The sequence below is a fragment of the Leucoraja erinacea genome, chromosome 15 (assembly GCF_028641065.1).
Source record: "Leucoraja erinacea ecotype New England chromosome 15, Leri_hhj_1, whole genome shotgun sequence".
NCBI classification, from domain to species: Eukaryota; Metazoa; Chordata; class Chondrichthyes; order Rajiformes; family Rajidae; genus Leucoraja; species Leucoraja erinaceus.
The window spans coordinates 17,924,580-17,947,980 of NC_073391.1; the positions used below are offsets into that span (position 1 = coordinate 17,924,580).

The following is a 23,401-nucleotide window of genomic DNA, read 5'->3' on the forward strand; positions in this document are numbered from 1 at the left end:
GTCGCCATTTTTATCATTAAGTAATACATATTCAACCTTATTGTGGAGAGAAAATACAGAAAGGCTGGATGCTATGGCTAATTCATTGATTATATCTCGTGGTCTGAAACAATTTGTATATACCATGGACAAAATAATCAAAATCGACAATTGAAAAGATGCCTGAAATGTCTTTCAAACATCACAGCTCAGGTAAAGAAATATTTATGTTCAAGACCTGAAGATGGATAAGAAAAAGAGGCCAAAAATATCAAGAAGCCATTTCAAATATATTATAGGTGAAGATACAAGACCCACAATACAAAAACATGTGCAATTGTAAAAGCAATAATTGTGGCTTCAGCTTCAGTTTAAAAAGCCTGTAAATTGTGCAATAAAATGGAAGACCAAAATAATCCATTGCACTGGAAGGAAGATAAAACTGGGAGATAGGATCTGGCAGTTCACATTAATTTCTTTGAATACTGGGTACCACTAACCATTTTCACAATGGTTTGCGTCACAGAGTAGCAAGAGATTGCAGCATTGAATCATGTTTGGATTTTGCTAAAAACCTGTGCGGACCAACTGGCTGGAGTTTTTACGGACATTTTCAACCTCTGAGGTCTGAGGCTCCATCCTGCTGTAAGAGGCTATCAATAATACCGGTGCCCAAAAAGAGTAAGGTGACGTGCCTCAATGACTATCGACCAATGGCATTAACGTCTGTAGTGATGAAGTGCTTTGAGAGGTTGGTTATGGTGCACATCAACTCCCACCTCACCAAGAACCTCGACCCACTACAGTTCGCATACCGCCACAACAGGTCAACAGTAGATGCAATTTCACTGGCTCTCCACTCCGCACTAGACCACTTGGACAATAAAAACACCTAGGTCAGGCTGTTGTTTATAGATTACAGCTCGGCATTTAATGCCATCATCCCTTCCTAGCTAGTTACCTAGCTCACGGAACTGGGCCTCTACGCATCACTCTGCAATTGGATCTTCGACTTCCTCATTCACAGACCACAATCTGTTCGAATTGGAGGAACCACTTCATCCTCAGTAACAATTAGTACGGGAGCACCTCAAGGCTGTGTGCTCAGCCCCCTGCTTTACTCACTCTATACCCATGACTGCATAGCCGGTCATAGTGCGAACTCCATCCTCAAATTCGCCGATGACACCACTATGGTTGGACGAACCACAAATGGCGACGAGTCAGAGTACAGAAGTGAGATCGACCAACTGACCAAATGGTGCCAGCACAACAACCTGGCTCTCAACATCAGTAAGACCAAGGAACTGTTTGTGGAATTTAGTAGGGGAAGGGTGAGGACCCACAATCCTGTTTATATCAATTGGACGATGGTGGAGAGGGTCAATAACTTCAAATTCCTGGGCGTGCATAATATCAGAAGATCTTTCCAGGACCCAGCACTCCGATGCAATTGTACAGAAGGCACATCTGCGACTCTACTTCCTGAGAAGATTACGGAGATTTGGCGTGTCGAAGAGGATTCTCCTAAACTTCTACAGGTGCACGGTAGAGAGCATTCTGACTGGTTGCATTGTGGCCTGGTTTGACAACTTGAGCGGCCAGGAGCGAAAAAGACTACAAAAAGTTGTGACCACAGCCCAGTCCATCATTGGCTTTGACCTCCCCACCGTCAAAGGGATCGATCGTAGTCGCTGCCTCAAAAAGGCAGCCAAAACCATCAAGGACCCACACCATCCTGGCCACACACTTATCTCACCACTGCCATCAGGAAGAAGGTACAGGAGCCTGAAGACTGTAACGTCCAGGTTCAGAAACAGCTCGTTCCCCACAGCCATCAGGCTATTAAAGACAATGAATAAGCTATGAGCTCTGAACTGCAAAAGACTATATTATTATTTGTTATTTGCACTATATTTGTTATTTATTGAACTTTTTCTTTTTTTTCTCATTATATACAATGTTTACAATGTACATATTCTGTTGTGCTGCAGCAAGTAAGAATTTCATTGTCCTGTCCGGGACATATGACAATAAAACACTCTTGACCCTTGACTCTTGTTTAAAGAAGCATTCGCTGACTGCACAGTAAAAAGATAGAAAGAAACTCGAGGAATATTCCACACAAATAAACTTACAGAATCAGATGTCCACTGTCATGTTGCTTCTCAGGGAGTAGGATTCGATTGCGCCATCTTACAAAACTATCCAAAACCTCCCCCGGAGTTGTAGTGATAGCAATCTGGTCTTCATCCTTCCAGATCACCAGACCAGTCAATATAACAGCAACATTCAGAGAGCTGTAAAACTGAAGGATGATGCAGAGGCCAGTTAATATTTTCCAGGGATGGATGTGTATCTATTTAATGAAAAATAACTTGAGGAAAATATTAAAAGTGAGAAAATAAGAACTCAGAAATGTTTTGAGTATAAAGTACTTACCATTCATGTAAAATTAACTTTAAAATGTATGGGGTTAATTGTAACCCCTTTTGTATGGTGAGAATGGTACAATTGGGTAAACTGAAATGGGACAGAAATGACTGTAGTGCATGGCACCTGCAAACCTCTGCTGTTATGCCACTTGGATTTTGGAAGGATGGAGGCTTCTCATTAGTTAAGCTCTCGTTTACGTTGAATGATGTTGTCTAATGTGACCGATATATCTATGTGATTTGTGAATTTTACAGTCTCCAAGAGTAGCTGGCAACAGTGTTGGCCCTGAAGAGTTCCTAGTGAGCAAATATCCCAGAAAATTTCTTGTAGGCCAGCAAGAACAGGAAAGACCCGCATTTCCCATTCACAAACTGAGACGTCACTTATTCAATAACCAGCATTTGATGAATTGTTGGTAGACACAAAATGCTGGAGTAACTCAGCGGGACAGGCAGCATCTCTGGAGAGAAGGAATGGGTGACGTTTTGGGTCGAGACCCTTCTTCGGAGTGATGTCAGGGGAGTGGGCGGGACAGAGATGGAATGTAGTCAGAGACAGTAAGATTAGTGGGAGAACTGGGAAGGAGAAGGCGATGGAGAGAGAGGGAAAGCAAGGGCTAGTTGAAAAAGTTAGAGAAGTCAATGTTCATACCGCTGGGGTGTAAGCTACCCAAACGAAATATGAGGCGCTGTTTCTCCAATTTGCCCTGGGCCTCACTCTGACAATGGAGGAGGCCCAGGATAGAAAGGTCTGATTGGGAAATGGGAGGGGGAGTTAAAGTGCTGAGCAAACAGAAGATCAGGTACGTTAAGGCGAAGTTGATGAATTTTTGCTCTGTAACATCCTTGAGTAAAAACTGTGATTTAAATAAAAATTAAATCTGATTTTCTACTCGCCTAAATCATATTTTGATTGCTGCTATTGACACTCAACATACTATCTGAACCATATCATACCTGACCTCCCATCACCATCTGAACCAAACCATACCTGACCTCCCATCATCATCTGAACCATATCATGCCTGACCTCCCATCCATGCAATCCACATCTGATCTCCTGTCTCCATGCCGTAACTCCAATCTACTTGCCTCGAACCAACACACATGAAAAGTTTTGTCTCACAGGACTTATAAATGTTACATGAATGTTCGAAGGCAAACTCAGATTACAGAACTGAACCGGAAAAAACAATAATACTTACTCCATTTACAAGATGAACCAATTCAACCATTTGATTCTGAATTATAGTTTCATTTTTGTTGTGAAGATTGAACTGGAAAATACAAAGATTCACCAATAGTAAGTGAGGCTGATGCTCTTTATAATCTAATTATGAAATAATTTAAAAAAAACTAATACTTACTTTGTCATTGTCAACAACCAAAACCAACTCCACATAATTTTTTTTTGCCAAATGGGTTCTTTTTGCCTAATGGTCAAATATGAAGATATGTTAAGATTGCATCACAGTAGAAATATAAAAAGAAATCTAAGCATGCTATCTGAAAGAATCCTTTCTTAATTTGTTTCTACAATGTCTGGACATTTACAAAAATAATACTTACTTCTAACTATATTGTAATATTGCAAGTGAAAACTACTCAAGACCCAAACGTATGAAAAAGGTAACAGATTTTCCTAAGTGCATTAGAATTAATTTAAATTAGCTTGTCTTATTGCAGTTTAAGTGCTAAAACATAACCAATCAAATGTAAATCCATTGTACAATCAGGATATAACATGTATTATTCAGATTGCAAAAAACAAAAATTGTTTGCCACAAGCAGCCTATGAATAATCTGTTCATTGTTTTTTCCTTGCTCTTTAAACTTGGATAAGGTGAACAGTGATGTAAAAATCTTAACAATGAATCTGATTAAATTAAAGTGAACAAGCTCTCTATTTTTTTCCTGCCCATCATACCACGTAGTCAGTGAAATCCAGAATAAACAAATTTTCTTCGTCTAAATGTGCTTTTTTATAAATTTATTTTGTAAAAGATGTGTCCGCCAGTATTTTGCTTGAGAGACCATTCGAAACAGAACGCAAGAACAACTTTTTTTGTGCTGGTGTATAATAAACCCATGTTACAAAACATAACCAGATTCCAAACATTATTTATTCGGTAGCTATGTCTAAATGGAAGAACAGTGAATAGTAGGGGCTTTACCTTCATAACACAATTTAAAAACATGTCGCTGCTCTTGCTCAGTAAAACAATTGCAGCGGATCAGCTGAAAAATAGATGACAACTGATGGAGGTTTTATTCCCAACATGCTTCCTTTTTTGTAAATGAGCAGGGATAAAATGAGTCTGATTGAATGACCTGTACCTTCCTAAATAGAGAAATACACAAGGAACCAAGCATCCCCCCCCCCCACAACTCACCGTCTTCCTCCCATGTACAATAATCCTACATCAATCCCATTTTTTCCCAATTTTATCCTATTTTCAAATTGTAGCATTTGGATAAATACGAATGCAATATTTTGCAACTTCTCTTAGTATTCTCTCAATGTCATGTGTTTTTAAATGAATGAACAATGAAATGGTGTTTTATTTACCCTTAGATTCCGTAGTATTCTCCCATGGTTCAAGTGATGATGGGTGTGATTCGCAGGTCTGTCATGGTGAGGTACACCGCACACAGAGGCTTCGACCTCCAGGTCTTCCATTCGGTAGATCAAGTGCTCAAATGTGGATGAACCATTCAAGGGTTCAATTATATAACTTTTCTCAAGAATAGAAATAATTCCCCTGAAATAATTACAGAAGGGCGTGAGTAGACAATATTCACTGGTTGTATTGAAGTGATGCCTGATTAATAAATGAATTAGGACTTTATTCCTTGGAACGCAGGTAGATGAGGAGTGATGTTATAGAAGTGTATAAGATCATGAGAGGAATAGATCAGAGAAATGCACAAGGCCAGCGTAGGGGAATCAAGAACCAGAGGACATTGGTTTAAGGTGAAGGAGGAAAAATTTGATGGGAATCTGGGGGGCAAATTTGTTACACAAAGGTTGGTAGGCATATGGAACGAGCTGCCGGAGAATGTAGTTAGGGTAGTTAGTGTGTGTGTGTGTGTGTGGGGGGGGGAGGGGGGGGGTAGTAAGTGTGTGTGGGTGGGGTGGTTAGTGTGTGTGTGACGCCGCAGGCCGCCCACCCCCGCAACCGTTGAGGGGACAGGACCTAACGGGTCCCACTTGGTCTAGTTTCCCTTAATTGCCATAGTGACTACATTAAAATACTTAGGTAAACACAAAATGCTGGAGTAACTCGGCGGAACAGGCAGCATCCCTGGAGAGATGGAATGGGTGACGTTTTGGTTGGAGACCCTTCGTCAGACAGCATTAAAGTACTTCACTGGTTATGGAGTGCAATGGGTCATGCTGAGTTTGTAAAAGTTGCTACCATTGATTATACCTTTCACATGGCAATGCTCCAAATGGCTTGCTACGGGTGAATTTTATTGCTACACATAAATACTGACACTGCCTAGACAAATGCATATCCAAAATGTAAGGTTATTTTTCTTTTAGTTTCTTTACATTTCTGACCAAAATACCTGTCATGGAGAACATTAGAATTTGCTCACTGGTTTCCAAAATTTAAACTAGACTGGCAAAACCTATTCAACACTAATGCATTTTATAAATCTCTTTAGTATTTTGATGCCATCAAGCCTTTAAAGGACAAGATGATAATTAAAATGAAAGTCACTGGAAAGGGAAACGGGAATTATAGACGATGATGTAGACTTTCAGTCTGAAACATAGAAACATAGAAATTAGGTGCAGGAGTAGGCCAATCGGCCCTTCGAGCCTGCACCGCCATTCAATATGATCATGGCTGATCATCCAACTCAGTATCCCGTACCTGCCTTCTCTCCATACCCCCTGATCCCCTTAGCCACAAGGGCCACATCTAACTCCCTCTTAAATATAGCCAATGAACTGGCCTCAACTACCCTCTGTGGCAGAGAGTTCCAGAGATTCACCACTCTCTGTGTGAAAAAAGTTCTTCTCATCTCGGTTTTAAAGGATTTCCCCCTTATCCTTAAGCTGTGACCCCTTGTCCTGGACTTCCCTAACATCGGGAACAATCTTCCTGCATCTAGCCTGTCCAACCCCTTAAGAATTTTGTAAGTTTCTATAAGAAGGATCTCGACCCGTAACATCACCCATTCCTTCTCTCCAGGGATGCTGCCTGTCCCGCTGGATTACTCTGGCATTTTTTCATTATCTTCGATTTAAACCAGCATCTGCAGTTCCTTCCACATAATAATTAACATACTCTACAGAAATTTGAAACGTAGGATGAACTTGCAAAATCTGACGGTTACTAATACTAAATAATGTTCCATTCTTGGCATTGTTTCTATTTTTGACAAACCTGCTTTTGATTCGAGCCCCAAAACCAGTTGATACCAGATGTAAAAACCAGTTGTGTAAAACATTCCAGGATGTGATAACAGGCTGAGATGGAGGGTGTTGAGAGAAGGAACCCAATGAGAAGATCAGGCTAGAGATGCAGGGCTGAATGGCCTGATTCACCGTTTCAAAATTCAACATAACTTCATATAAACAGCTGTCAATCTTTACATTTACAAAACATTTGTGCATTAGGCTCCATCGCATACATATCAATGGCAGACGTCTGAGCTGTTTTCTCAAAGCAGATGACCCGAATAGAGTCCCTGGATGAGTTTTGAGATCATGTGTCAATCAACAGGCCAATCTTCGCTGATATCTTTAACCTCTCACTTCATCAGTCCACAGTCCTTCTCTGCTTCAACAATATCGTCACAGCCCCAAAGGAAAGTAAAGTGACCCATCTCGATACTACAGCCCAGTAACTCCGTCATCGAACGCAATGAAGTATTTTGAAAAACCGGTACAGATAGCCACACCTGCATCAGTCTTCTAGACTCCTTACCATTTGCTTGCAAGAAAAATAGGGCCAAGGAGGACGCCATCTCCCATGTCGTACATTCAAGCTTTGTATCACCTTGACAATAAGAACACCTACGATAGAATGCTTTCATTGAATTGACTAGAACTCATGCTTCAACACCATAATACTGAATTAGCTCATCCCTAAACTCCTGGAAGAGATCGGGAACATTGTGTCATGGTGTCAGAACAACAACCTGGTCCTTAACATCATTAAGGCAAAAGAGTTGGCTGTTGACCTAAGGAAGTGAGAGAGGGGAATGAACACAACCCTGTCCTCATCAATGGAACTCTAGATCTCTAGAAATGGTCTACAGATTCAAGTTCAAGTGACCATATCACCAATAACCTATCATGTTCCTTTCACACTGATGCAATGATAAATAAATCACTTCAGTGCATTTTTTTTCTTTGGCATCATGTATACTGGGTACTCTATCAGCTTCATATATACAAGGAATTTCATTGCAACCAGGTGTATATGACAATAAACTAGTCTGAATCTGAATCAATCACTATGAAACAGTTCTTCATTGCTCTGTGATTGGATAATTTACATTCCGCATAGCATAAGGTGTAGATTTCCAGGATAACATTTGGTTGATAAATTCATACAATTAACTTAAATGTGCTGAGTGCAATGCAGCCAACAATATCATACATGAGCTTGTGTTAAATAAACCACAAGGCACCTGGGTGCAAACACCACCAAACTTCCTCCGTCTGCTCTCACAACTATAGCCCGATAAAATAAAAAAACTGTCCTGGAGTAACTCCTCATAAAAGTCCTGGAGTAACTCAGAGGGTCACGCAGCATTTCTGGAGGACATGGATATCCAAGTGACTCAACATCTTACACTTGCTTTGCATAGGAACCTCACTTGCAATTCATTGCACCTAACAGAGCTGGAAGTAAATTAAGAATTTCCTCGCTAGTTTTCAATATAAATCAAATTCAGTAAATAACATTCATGTTGAATCTGAATTGATGCTACACACTCATAATTACGGGTCGGGTACTTTTCGGAGCCGCTGTTTCGGCGCCTCTGTTTTGGCGCCGACCTTTCATAAGGTAAACACTTTTTGGCAACTAACAAACTAATAACCTGTTCTCCTATTTTCTATTCTACATGTTTAAGTTTAATTATTTGTAGATAATATTCTTGTCAGGGGTCAGCATCCAGTGGTTTATGACCCTCGGGCACCTGTGTTATCATTGAGTAAAACTATCACAATATGGACGTCGGATCCACTCTATGCTATTGCTGGAATAATAATTAATCTTCTACTAGGTTTTCTTCAGTATATATCGCCTTACTGAGTTTTGTAGCTCTGCACATGACTGTTAATTCCTACATTGTCGGTACAGGTTTACCTTAGTGTTAATGTTTTCTTTATTTGAACATTGTTTAAGATGGGATGGTAATTCAGCACAATATAATAGTATGAAGCCTGTTTTTAAACAACACTCTAAAACTAGGGTTCTTGTGACAGGTCGGGTACTTTTCAGCACTGTCGTTCCGGTGCCATTCCGGATAATTACTGCTCTCAATTATGTAAAGGGCCAGTTGACAAAGGAATGTGGCAAGACTAGATCTGAAGGATGAGCAGACGAGACTGAGGGGAAGGTGCACCTGGGGAGGAGGAGGAAGTTTCAAACTTAAGGGGCTGTCCTACTTACATGACCTAATTCACGACCTTTTTTACTCGTGGACATTTTTCATCAGGCTAGAAGAAACGCCCCGACCTACTTGATGCCACGAGTACCTACGACTAGCATCACGGCCTGCTACGACCTACCTACGACCTCCTATGACCTTGTGACGACCATGCTGCAAGTACGAGTCAAGGGCAAACTCGGCAGAGGTCGTGAAATAGGCCATGAAAGTGGGACAGGCCCTTTAACAACTCAACGGTGGGGAATTCCGAAATTAGCCATAGAGATAGTTGAGAATGATACAGAACTTACAACATAAAAACTTATAACATAGTGCACCTTTGACTCGCAATGTCTGTGTCAAACATGTTTCCATGAACCTATCTCACCTGCATGCACATGATCCATATTCCTCCATTCCATGTGCATCCATGTGCCTATCTAAGAACCTCCAAAACCTGGCATTATCATTATCAACATCAAACCTGGCACTCCCAGCAGCACATTCCAGGCACCCACCACTCTCTGTGTAAAAACTGTGCTCCACATATCTCCTTTAAACTTTGCTCCCTTTGAAATGGTGGTGGCATTTCAAAACTATGTTGGTTTAAGGTGAAATTGCACAGGGACATGACTGGATTTATCACTAAAAATGAATGGGATCCTGCTACACTGGGACTTTCCAAGGAACAGAAATATGCAGCACAATGTCTATTGAAATTGACGAGCTAATTTAGAGCGTTATCCAATATGTCCCAACATCCTGCTTTTTTTCCCTGTGGCTCAGAAATAACCCTTGCTTTCAAAAATATTATCTACTCATTTTTTCACTCATTTCCATCATCCTTTCAGACATTGTGTTCTGGTTCACAGCAACACACCAATCAAAGAAAACATTCTTCATCTTCCCTCTGGTTTATTTGCTAATTATAAAAGATTATCCAGATGTAGCACAATTTCCTTTTCTCCACACAACACTCCAACTCTAAACACTTACTTAAGTTGATGTTTAATAGTGGCACTTTAGTCTGGCACTTATTTCTTACACTACAAGTACATGGTCAACTTTCAATCCCATACATTGAAATGAGCTACAACACTATGTTATGTGAGTGAGAGTTACTGACTCTCACTTAGCAGAATGCCTATAATTTGAGGCTGTTACTAACAACTTTTGATCATTGTCCTAAAACAAAATATTGTGTACGTTGTAAATTTGAAACAACAACAGATAATGTTCCAGAAAATAAAGTTTTAACACTGCAGGTTGATCACCTGTCATTGGAACATTTCCAAACCTCCTGAGTATTTCCAGCATTTCCTGTTTAAATGCCAGAATTAGATTCAGTGACATCTTCCGCATACCACCAGGCTGCCACAAAGCAGTTCTCAGCCAACAGAATACCTTGAGGCGCAATCACAACTGTAACATTTTGTCATAAACCAGTGGAATTTTGTTTTGCATCAGCTTTTACTTATTTCCATGCCTTTTATTCTCACCATGAAGAAATTCTGGGTTTTCTTTAACCTTGTTTGAATTTTTGATTGACCTGGAAGGACTTTTTCTTTGCAGATCTGTTCAGCATTCCCTGCATTTGCTGGTTTTAATCTCAGTCTAGTGTGCTTGGTGCATTGATTTGTACTTGAAGCAGTTTGTAGTTTTGCCATATATAAAAAAGAAGCCTGTTATATAAATCTATTATTTTCCATTAAATATAATTTATGTGCTAACATAATATGGACTGTATAATTTGAAAATAGATTGAATTACACCAAAGCAGCTTGCTCTGCTATCCCCGGTCCTCAAACGCAATCCAAAGTGAAATTGACACTTGGTGACATCACATGACTTGGCTGCCTGTATGTATGCGTGTGCATTTATAAGAATTGTCAGGTAAAATAGGAGCTACCTTACAACAAAACATGCTCTGGATTCAGACTTTGGAATTCGCTCTTGGAATTCCTAGAGTTCACTCTAGGAATTCCTTGGATAATATTTAAAACTGACTGGATTCTGCTTCCATATAGGAGTGTTTACAATGTCACAGTGTTATTTGAAGAGCACAGCTCATTCTTGGCCAATATCTCACCTCCAGCTGTGCGCAAATGACTGTGGCGTTTATCATCAAACAGGTTGCTTCATTCCAAGCAGCAACTAGTTGAACCTGTACCATTTTTAAACATTTTTGAGAGATAGAAAGTTCTGAGATATTTTGCGTGTTTAACATTCTCAAGAATTTTGGAAGCAAAATACAGTATAATTTGTCATTTAAATGAATTGTTTCAAGTAAAATATTCAGCTAAATTTAATAAAAATTTAAGAATGTTTCTCATTGCAAACTAAAAGCTGTTGTAATACAATACCTTATACCAACACACGTGCTGAGTAAAACCTTTGAATTAGTAATACCCTCCACAATCCCATGGTAGTAACATTGGACCTGAAATAAATGATTCATTATATAAATTAGCTAACGAGTGTAGCAATTGTAAAAAGCATGATGGTGCCAGCATTAATGATGAGATTTGGGATGGTGTTTAATGGTGTGATTTAAAGCTGAATGGTGTGCAGAAAGATTTTTATATACTTTCTCCACTCCGATCGGTTTACTTCCTTCCTACTAGAGTGCAAGGGCTGAGAACATTCTCCAGATTCGTCACCCATTCCTTCTCTCCAGAGATGCTGCCTGTCCCGCTGAGTTACTCCAGCATTTTGTGTTTATCTTTGTTTTAAACCAGCATCATACACATTTCTCCAGTTTATTGTTTGATTGATCATTCTTTGTAGGCGACCTAAGAATATGCTGTTTGCCCTCTGAAGAACTATGATCAGATTCAAACTGAATTAGTCATGAGCTCATATAAGTGCATATACCCACACCCACATACACTGTCCAATAGATCAGTAACCAGGAACTGGTTTTCTTTGCTCCAACACAATGGATGGAAGCAAATCACAGTAAACAGATACATAAAGGATTTCACAATTTTTTTGTTAAGTCACAGTCATACAGTCAGAAGCAGGCCCTTTGGTCCACCACGTCAGAGGCCACCATTAAATACCTATTTACACTAATCCAGTTTGTGTGTCTGCTCTCTACACATATTTTATCAGTTCACTGTTCTGAGACATTGTTTTAGATTTGGAGTTTCCTTCTTTTTTGAAAGAGAAACCTTGTCTGTTAGGGTAACCCTAAATAGCAACAAAATAGCCAAGAAGTGACATTGCAAAATTCCAAATTACTGAATTTGATCATAATTAATGTAAGCTTATTGAAAGATGGCATGTCCTAGAAATTGTATCAGACCCTAATGGATGTGCCAGATGGCCTTGCAGTGCTTGCCAACAATTAAGATCTTGAGCACGACTAAAAGGGTGTTGTAATCATGAAGAAGGTACACTAATGCCTCTACTTTCTTAAATGTTTAAAGATATTCAGCTTGTCGTTGAATACTTTAACAAACTTCTATAAATGTACTGCTGAAAGTATGCTGATTGGTTTTATAGTGGCTTGGTAAAGCAATTCCATCTAACAGGAAGACAAGAGTTTGCTAAGAATGGTAGACTCTGTCCTGTCCATCATGGGCTCAGAGCTCCCCAACATCAAAAGCATCTACATGAGGCGCTGCCTCAAGAAGGCGGCATCTATCTAAAGAATTCCTGTCATGCTCTCTTCTCACTGCTAGCATCAGGAGGGAGGTAGAGAAGCCTAAAGTCCCACACCACCAGGTTCAGGAACAGCTATTTTCCTGCATCTATCAGGATCTTGAAGCAGCCCACACAACTATTTTCCTATCTCGCCAGTGGAACACCAAAGACCATCTCTTGCACTATGAGGGAATTGTATTTTTTCTAATTGTGATTTACATTAATGTCATGTCTTTTGTTTTGCACATCCATCTTTTCCTTTCGCTGTCTTGCATAATACATGTGTAATTTATGCATAATTATTGTTTGTATGTGTTTGTCTGAGTCCATGCGCCTGTGATGCTGCAGAAAAGAAGATTTTTAATTGCAGCTGTAGTTCAGCATCTTTGTGTATATGAGAATAAACTCAGTTTGGCTCTAAAAACCCTTGAAAATCTGCTGACGTATTTGATCACATGCTAGACCTGAGTAACCCATGATGGCTGGTAGCCCCCTGCATGAATGGGAGTACTCAAACGGAATTCCAAACTTCCACACATACCGAACCTTTTCAAATTCTGACCTCCAAAGCCTTGTTCCATCTGATCAGTTCTTTTTATGCCTTGAAAGTGGTCATACAATTGTCGCTTAATCAAATATAAGTTCCACGAAATACAACTGGAGTTTTTGCAGTCCCTCCAAGTTTACATTCCAGTAAATATACTCTGCAAATATACTGCATATCTTCCACAACCAAAATATTTGAATACAATACTCTAATTACAGCCTAATCAGGATCAGGAAGTAAAGATTTTTAGCAACCTATTAGCAAAGGATTATTAACACTTTGTATTCTGGTTTGCCAGAGAGAAGGGACAGTTTTCCGTGAGGCTTTATGTTTTGTTGACGTCAAAAATTAATGATTTATGTACATGTATTTCTAATTTTGTTGGATAATCTTTATGGTAGTATTAATATTTCCAAGTGCTTTTGGCACTTACCTGAATCTTGGGTCGAGATGACTTCATTTTGCCAACTTTACCATATGTATATTGCACAAAATCCTTACCAAGCAGTTTCCTATAAAACAAAATATACATAGCTAAGATAATTATTCAGTATTGCTATGTGGGGAGTTAAAACCTTTAGATGAGAAGTTAAACAGAAGCCTCATTTGTCTTCAATTGCTATGGTTTTGCTGGGGAATCAAGATCATAAAACACTTTTCTAAAAAAAAGATACAAATGTTTTCAATATTCTAACCTCTTTCTTCCTGTAACTAACAATAATGAAAGTTAGGACATAAAGTGCTGGAGTAACTTAGCGGGTCATGCAGCATCACTGGTGAACATGGATAGCTCAGTGGGTCAGGCAGCATCTCTGGTGAGCATGGATAGATCCAAGTTTTCCAGAGATGCTGCCTGACCCACTAAGTTACTCCAGCGCTTTGTGTCCTTTTGTGTAAACCAGCATCTGCAGTTCCTTGTTTCTAACAATGTAACAAGTTATCCTTGTATCCAATGTAACAAGTGCTGCTGCTGTTGATCTCACAATGGGCAAAGAAGCTAACTTACCCAATAACACATTGAACATAAAAATAGTATGAGAAACGTTCATGTTCTTGGCTAGTCCTCAGAAACATGATGTATAAATACAGGTGTATCATTTTTGATCTGTCAAATAACATTATTGAGCCCAAATTGTGCAAATTGTCAGAACATTGAAGCCAAGACTGAGATTCAACAGTTCAATTTTCTATGAATCGTGTTTCAACAGTGAATGAACAACAAATATTTAGTTTATTTTTTGCCTTTGTGACTCAATTTCCAATGCTACCCACTGCTCCCACAATGGGTGAGATTAGCACAGAACAGCGACAGTAAGAGGAACCCTCCTAATCTGGAATATTAACAGCATATTTACAAAGACCTGCTAAATAAATAAAAGTTTGGAAATTGTAAGGTGCCTGAAAACAATGTTGAAGTTATGCTGGGTAAGAGATCTATGCCAGTCTTGTGCAAGGAACCAGTCAAATATATCCTACAAAGACAAGACCTGGTGCATTGCCAATAGGATAATTGTGGAAAAAGAAAGTTCGGCAGTGGATTTGGGAATTTCAGTATTATGGATGGCCTGTAGAGAGGCTCAGAATGGAAGAGGATCATGAGGAGCAAAGAGGATCATAGGCAGATGAACATGGAGGACATGGATCAGTTGCACCACTGGCATTGAAATTACATAGCTGAATCCAATCATTTGACTGCACTTTCATAAAATTGCTGTGTTAATCAATGTAATTCCTAGGCCAGCATATTCAATGACAAACAAATTATCATTAATACCTACTTGTTCTTTTCAAGTTTTAATATATACTTTTCACCATCCAAATTAATTGAATATGATACATGATCCATCCATTGTCCCTGCAATAATAAAATTAAAATTCATACTTTTATACTGGTTACAAAAGACTATAACTTAATTTTATTTAAATGAAACATCATGGACTTCCATAACTCTACTGAAGTATAATAACTCCAAAGATCCTTTGGTTGGAATATCAATCCCCCCTGTTAAATTCTGTGGAATGACCAAAGGGTTGTTTGAAAATAACTTCAAATCAGATTTTATTGCAAAGAGGAGGAAAAGTTAGGAAAGGTATTCCAAAATGTGGGCCCCCGATTAGGAATGGCTGCGGGGAGGGGAAAAAACAGTGATAATAATTGTTGGTGAGGAAACTGATTTTAAATTGAATGCATATTGATATCGAGAAATAGGTGGACCTGGGAGATTAAAGGTTTGGATGAGTGGTTTCTTGTTACAAAATAAGATGGGGATATCTGTACTAGATATTAGTCAATTTAAAATTAATATGTGAAGTATTTTAATACAATAAGGTGGATATTGAAAAATATCAGACTTGTCATGAGAAAAAACTCACACTGGTTGTGAGTCTAAGATTTGTGTAGGCATGCTGCATAGATGGTTTTAGGTGACCTTGAGATGGTAAAGTACAAGTGGCAGAGTTAAGCTCTGAAGTGTGTAGGAAGGAACTGCAGATGCTGGCTTACACCGAAGATAGACACAAAATGCTGGAGTAACTCAGCGGGACAGGCAGCATCTCTGGAGAGAAAGAATGGGTGACATTTCGGGTCGAGACCCTTCTTCAGACTCTTTGAGTAACTCAGTGGGGTCAGGCAGCATCTCTGGAGAGAAGGACTGGCTGACGTCTCAGATCGAAACTCTTCTTCAGACTCTGAAGAAGGGTCTTGTCCCGAAACGTCACCCATTCCTTCTCTCCAGAGATGCTGCCTGTCCTGCTGAGTTACTCCAGCATTTTGTAACTAAGCTCTGAAGTGATGGTTCAGAGGCTCTTAGGGTGATGGTTCTGTCATCCTGCATTAGTTATGTTCATGGAGGCCCAGTTCGAACTAAATACTCTGAATCATAGCAGGTTAAACTATGTTCCCCTTTCTCAAAGAACCAGAAGGTTGTAGAATGCCTTGTTGGCATGTTCAGCTCCTATGGAAATGCAAAAACTCCTGCAATAATATTCTTCGCTTCACCAAGAGAGCTGTCCAGCACAAATCTTTGGATATACTTTAGTCCTCTAAGAATTGCTGATAAGGCTGATGAATGACACCTACGTGTTACACAAATTCCATGCAGTTGGATCTGAATTTTCCATTCATGGCCCAACACATAAAGTGTGCACATGCTTTGCACACTCAAGCAGACTAACATCAGTTTCAACCTGGGGTCACGGGTGAGCTTTCCATCTAGAACAGCAGGGGTAAACCAGGTTCACTAAAGAAGCAGGACATCTCTTTTTATAGAAAGCAATTTTAAGAAAGCAATTATTTAAAAGCCATTCATAAAGAAACTGTAACTCGTCACTTACTCAATCATGTGTCAACATAGGGTGATTTTTATATTCATTATTATTGCAATAAACAAGGAATTATATTGCTTAAATTCGCACAGTCCGCAATGTATTCATTCCAGCTATATTGCATACAATACACCAATTCTGTATACTTCTAGATTCTAGGATCTAAATGGGAATTGTGTTAATGAAATGTAACAACCACTGCAAGAAGCCTAGAGTTACATTTGGAGGGTATTGAATGTTTACATTCCTGTAAATGTGTGACATGATAACTCTTCTTCGGCTGGAATTGGAACATTGCCACAGACCCAGCGGTGGGGTTGATGAAGACACATTAAAGCCTAGCATGTGCGTGATGTTTTTGGAATCGGGCTGCCAGGTGCATCAGAGATCTAAGGAGGAGACACTACTTTAGGGGTTCAAAGAAGACCATCCAGAAGCACTGGAAGACAGAAGACTGAGAACAGCACTGAGAAATGGGTTGCACAAGGATTTAGATGTTTCATGTTTATCTGTAGATTTTGGGCCATTTGATCTGATTTTTGCCATATGTTGGGTACTCCCAGGACAATTTGCCAAGTTCCCCTGGGTCAAAAGCATAATGCATAGGGAATGTTGTATTTACACAGAAATCTGGGATTGTGACTGGGGATAGGCAGTTGAATTTCACGATTTGAGCAATTTGACCTAGGAGTGGTCACAGTCATAAATTATTCCAGGTTAAATCAATTTTCTGTTATACAACACCAATAACAAACTGCTTTTATTCATCAACATGTTATGTACTTGGTACATTTGTGGTGATTGTGAAATAGAATGAGAAAATGTGAAATGCAACAGTTGTCAACATTTCTTATTTTTCTTTTAAATCTTTAGATATTTTATTCTGCTTTATTTCATGAAACAAGTTAACAAGGATGATGAGAAATATTTAAATTAACTGCATAAAGTATGAAATGGAGGAATTTTTATGGCATTCCAAGTACCTGGTCAACATTTCGTTTCTGTCGATCACCTATAAGTTCAGGAATTATGACTTCATAACCAGAGAGATGAGATGTTTGATGGGAAGATGCATCTAATGAAATAAAACAGAAACAAGACGTGAATTATGTATCGGAAGGAACTGCAGATGCTGGCTTACCTCGAAGGTAGACACAAAATGCTGGAGTAACTCAGCACGTCAGGCAGCATCTCTGGAGATGATCTGAATAGCTCCCAAATTTCAATGATAGACATAAAAAGCTGAAGTAATGGGTCAGCATCTCTGGAGAAAAGGAAGATGTGATGTTTTGGGTCAGAATCCTTCTTTGAAAGATAGAGGTGTGGGACTGGGGGTGAGAAAATGTTTAACTTGCTCTAAAGACAATTGCAGATCACTTATTGATGTGGGTTGTTGGATTTAAGATTAAGTTTGGTGAAATCTTGATGAAATTAATTAGATATTGGAGGCTGGACAAAATGGTTGTTTAAGTCCAGGGATGCTGGCGAGGTGGATGGAGGGATCAGCGCACCAGGGAATCACTGAGAGAGTGGTACCTGTGGAGAGTAGAAAGGAGTTGGGAGGAAAAGATGCGACAAGTGGGGGAAATCACTTTGTAGCAGTCATTGTCAAAGAATTGTCAATGAATAATGTGTTGGTTGTAAAGGCCGGCAGGGTGAAAGATAAGAACCAAGGGGGGTCTACCCGTGTTCTGTCTTGAGGGAGGGAGGGAGGGAGGGAGGTGGGGTGCGAGCAGAATGGAGGAGATCCAGATCACATTTAAGATACAGTGCGCAAGTCACGCACAGATTGCTAATTAATTAAAAATGGAATCGAAAGAAATCTAGTAGTGCATAAATAATCCAGAAGAATTCTGGGATTAACTTCTCTGTGGGGAGCATCCGACAAAATATTGAATGATTCAATTGAAAGACTTCAGTGGTGGGGTTAATGCAAGAACCACGGAGATCCAATCAGGCTGCGTTTTCAGGACTGTTTAGTTCGATTTTTGAGAAGAGAGTGTTCTTTATCAGTGAGAATTACCCCAGAATCATCCAGATTTGACAATACCCACGCAATTATCCAATTATCATATTGTGTATTTTGTGTTTGCCTTTCTTAAGAATATAAGGAAAAATTGTACAGTATTTTGAACAGTTCCGCGTCAATTAAAGTGACATAAAGGTAGGTCAAACGCTCCCTTTGACTCGAAAGAGCTTCCAATCAGGAATCACTTGTATTTCAATAATACGAATAAAATTCCTTACTATAAAGTCCCGCCAACTAATTTCTGTGCCTCCAATAACAAAGGTTGGGTTATAAACAAAAAGTTGCAACAATCATAATATATTAATTGATTCGACCTCCCAATAACATTGCCAAACAAAGGCATTCTCTTGCATTGATTCTTACCTGTCCCGCTGTTAACACAAAATCCTACCACAACTAACAAAAACTCCACGAACAGCAGCATCCGACAGGATGGTGTGGGCAAGCACCGACTGATCAGATCACACGCCATTGACCACGTCTCGTTCTTCACATCAACTTTTCGCACTTGCGCCTGACCTTTTTGTCAGGTGTAAGGAACATCCAAACGGACCTGAAAAACGAGTTTGATCACTGACGACAACCTCGCAAGGTTGCATCACGTGGAGATCGGAATGTCTGAAGAAGGGTCCTGACTGGAAACCTCATCTGTCCACACCCACCCACATATGACCCGCTGAGTTACTCTAGCAGTTTGTTTTTATCTCGATGACCACTAATCTAGTGCTGGAGTAAAAGTGGAATACCTGAGCATCCATTTGGGGGTCTGCAATTGGAAGCACCTCCCGGACGAGGCTTTCTCAATAAATAAAGATGGTGGATAAGTCTTTTCTACAAATCTCTTCAGGCAAGGAATGGAGGAACACTTGTTTCTGTACGTTCTGGAGTGGTGGATGAAGCCATTAGGGGATGCTATGGGAGGTGCTTGACAAGGTAGAAGCAAGGAATTGCAGATCCTGTTTTAGAAACAAGGAACTGCAGAGTCTCACCTCCAGAGATGCTGCCTGACAGGCTGAGTTACTCCAGCACTGCTTGACAGGGTAGGCCATAGAGTGATACAGCGTGTAAACAGGTCCTTCAGCCCAACTTGCCCACACCGGCCAACATGTCCCAGCTACACGAGTCCCACCTGTGCACGATTGGTCCATATCCCTCCAAACCTGTCCTATCTATGTACCTGTCTAACTGTTTCTAAAATGTTGGGATAGTCCCTGCCTCAACGATCTCCTCTGGCAGGTTGTTCCATACACCCACCACCCTTTGTATGAAAAGGTTATCCCTCAGATTCCTATTAGTTATTTTCCCTTTCACCTTAAACCTATATCCTCTGGTCCCCGATTCACCTACTCAGAGCAAGAGACTGTGCATCTACCCGATCTAATCCTCTCATGATTTTATATACCTCAATAAGATTACCCCTCATCTTCCTGTGCTTCAAGGAATAGAGTCCCAGCCTACTCAATCTCTCCCTATAGCTCAGACCCTCTAGCCCTGATAACATAATTGTAAATCTTCTCTGTACCCTTTCTATCTTGGAGAGTGGGAGTTGGGTGTAAGGTATTGACATGGATAGAGAACTGGTTGGCAGATAGGAAGCAAAGAGTAGGAATTAACGGGTCCTTTTCAGAATGGCAGGCAGTGATTGGTGGGGCGCCGCAAGGCTCGGTGCCGGGACCCCTGTTATTTACAATAACGATTTAGGCGAGGGAATTACTGTAAATGTGACATCTCCAAGTTTGCAGATGACACAAAGCTGGGTGGCAGTGTGAGCTGCGATGAGGATACTATGAGGCTGCAGGGTGACTTGGATAGGTTGGGTGAATGGGATGCATGGCAGGTGCAGTATAATGTGGATAAATATGAGGTTATCCACTTTAGTGGCAAAAACAGGAAGGCAGATTATTATCTGAATGGTGTCAGATTGGGAAAAGGGGAGGTGCAACGAGACCTGGGTGTGCTTGTATATCAGTCACTGAAAGTAAGCATGTAGGTACAGCAGGCAGTGAAGAAAGATAATGACATGTTGGCCTTCATTGCAAGAGGATATGAGGGTAGCAGCTAATAGATCATACTGCAGTTTTGCACGGCCGTGGTGAGGCCGCACCTGGACTATTGTGTGCAATTTTGGTCTCCTAATTTGAGGAAGGGCATTATTGTTATTGAGGCAGTGCAGCGTAGGTTCACCAGGTTATTTCCCGGGATGGCGGGACTGACATATGATGAAAGAATTATAATTGATGGGAAGATGCATCTAATGAAATAAAACAGAAACAAAACATGAATTGTGTATCGGAAGGAACTGCAGATGCTGGTTTACACTGAAGGTAGACACAAAATGCTGGAATAACTCAGCAGCACAGCATCTCTGGAGATGATCTGAATGGCTCCCAAATTTCAATGATAGACACAAAAAGCTGTAGTAACTCAACGGGTCAGCATCTCTTTTCCTACCATCTCCAGCTTAAAACCAGTTTTCTCTGTTTCTTAGTCCTGGAGAAGTGGACGTCAACTTAAAAGGTTAACTTTTTTATCCCTCTACAAATGGTGTCTTACATAGAAACATAGAAATTAGGTGCAGGAGTAGGCCATTCGGCCCTTCGAGCCTGCACCGCCATTTAATATGATCATGGCTGATCATCCAACTCAGTATCCCGTACCTGCCTTCTCTCCATACCCTCTGATCCCCTTGGCCACAAGGGCCACATCTAACTCCCTCTTAAATATAGCCAATGAACTGGCCTCAACTACCCTCTGTGGCAGAGAGTTCCAGAGATTCACCACTCTCTGTGTGAAAAAAAGTTCTCCTCATCTCGGTTTTAAAGGATTTCCCCCTTATCCTTAAGCTGTGACCCCTTGTCCTGGACTCCCCCAACATCGGGAACATTCTTCCTGCATCTAGCCTGTCCAACCCCTTAAGAATTTTGTAAGTTTCTATAAGATCCCCTCTCAATCTCCTAAATTCCAGAGAGTACAAACCAAGTCTATCCAGTCTTTCTTCATAAGACAGTCCTGACATCCCAGGAATCAGTCTGGTGAACCTTCTCTGCACTCCCTCTATGGCAATAATGTCCTTCCTCAGATTTGGAGACCAAAACTGCACGCAATACTCCAGGTGTGGTCTCACCAAGACCCTATACAATTGCAGTAGAACCTCCCTGCTCCTATACTCAAATCCTCTTGCTATGAAAGCCAACATGCCATTCGCTTTCTTTACTGCCTGCTGCACCTGCATGCCTACCTTCAATGACTGGTGTACCATGACACCCAGGTCGCGCTGCATCTCCCCCTTTCCCAATCGGCCACCGTTTAGATAATAATCTGCTTTCCCGTTTTTGCCACCAAAATGGATAACCTCACATTTATCCACATTAAACTGCATCTTCCAAACATTTGCCCACTCACCCAGCCTATCCAAGTCACCTTGCAGTCTCCTAGCATCCTCCTCACACCTAACACTGCCCCCCAGCTTAGTGTCATCCGCAAACTTGGAGATATTGCCTTCAATTCCCTCATCCAGATCATTAATATATATTGTAAATAGCTGGGGTCCCAGTACTGAGCCTTACCTACTATTTTTATTTCAGAAGTCCAGCGTCTGCATTTTGCACCAAGAAAGTTTATTTCAGATATCTGCTGAGGGTCATGCTCAGCATATGGCCCGCCCATCGGTGTAATTATTGGATGCTGGGAATGTTGACCTGTCAGAGGAAACTGACATTGATTTGCATATGTTGTCAGTGGATTGGAAGGATCATAGAATATGGCTGCCTTAAAATAGTATGTTTCTTAGGCAGTCCTTAGGCTTGAGGGTGACTTGCTTCCAACCCAACTATGTAAGTCCTGAGGTAGCTGATGAAACCAATGTGGACACCACAGACTCAGCCACGGGTGGGACAGGAGACACACGGCAAGGCAGGTAAAAGTTGGTAGTATTGGAGGTGGTTCAGTTTGCCTTTTTCTCTGGATTTCTACATGTTCACACAGAGAATACTTGAGTCATCCTGAATTCCCTTTCTTCATATTGAACTATTATGGGTCGGAGATTCCCATGAGATGGCAAGGAAGCTGTGAGAACTGTTTTATTGTTCTGTTAGTAATATCTAGTAATGTGACCAAGCTCAGAATGGACTGCTTCTTTCAGAAGTCGAGAATTGGACATGTAAGTGATGAGGTCTACTCAATGGAACCAGTTGAGTGTAAATAGAACATGAAATAAGACTGTAATTCAACCTGGGTGCAGTTAAGTGTTTGTAATTAGATTAGAAATTCCCTCGCAGAATGATCAAAATTGTCCGATTGTGGAGGGATCAGGGCTTGAGCGTTATGGGGATCTAACACCGAAGAGTATTTGAGACCTGAAGTAGATCGGCTATGAATCTTAATGAATGGTGAAACAATCTGGAAGGATGAGAGGGCTACTCCTGTTCCTGGGTTTGGCCTCAATGCCAACAATGTTTGCCTGTGAGAATGACATGAGTTCACTTATTCTATTAGTGGATTAGGAGGATTTTGCAGAGATATGATTGGTGGCATATTTCCTGTGTTTTGAGGAGTCTGACGCATATGATCTAAATGCACAGGAGGGCAGGGATTATTGCTTACTGGTAGACTGAGATTTTTGCTGAATTTAAGATCTTGATCTTGTAGCTTGATGATAGAGGCAGCAGTAACCTTGATCCTGGTGATCAAGGTTAAATAATTTCTCAATTGTCCCGAATCTCTGAAAAGATCCAAATTTTAGATGTATTCTCCACCTCAACTTTGTCTCTCAGCTGATAAAGCCAAAGATTTTTGTAAATTCAAAGAAAGCCATTGGCTGAG

General features: G+C 40.4%; 1 protein-coding gene across 1 annotated transcript in view; it reads right to left on the reverse strand.

Annotated features, from left to right (window-relative positions):
* LOC129703992 (disintegrin and metalloproteinase domain-containing protein 9-like) overlaps window positions 1-19,142 on the reverse strand; it is a 42,303-nt gene extending 23,161 nt beyond the window's left edge. Inside the window, exons 1-9 of the mRNA XM_055646775.1 lie at window positions 18,944-19,142; window positions 17,535-17,626; window positions 15,006-15,082; window positions 13,661-13,739; window positions 11,396-11,472; window positions 4,984-5,176; window positions 3,782-3,847; window positions 3,620-3,691; window positions 2,118-2,287 (exon numbers count right to left, since the gene is read on the reverse strand). Coding sequence (XP_055502750.1) covers window positions 2,118-2,287; window positions 3,620-3,691; window positions 3,782-3,847; window positions 4,984-5,176; window positions 11,396-11,472; window positions 13,661-13,739; window positions 15,006-15,082; window positions 17,535-17,626; window positions 18,944-19,052 — 935 coding nt within the window. The 5' untranslated portion in view covers window positions 19,053-19,142. The remainder of the gene's footprint in view (window positions 1-2,117; window positions 2,288-3,619; window positions 3,692-3,781; window positions 3,848-4,983; window positions 5,177-11,395; window positions 11,473-13,660; window positions 13,740-15,005; window positions 15,083-17,534; window positions 17,627-18,943) is intronic.
* Between the last annotated feature and the right edge of the window lie 4,259 nt (window positions 19,143-23,401).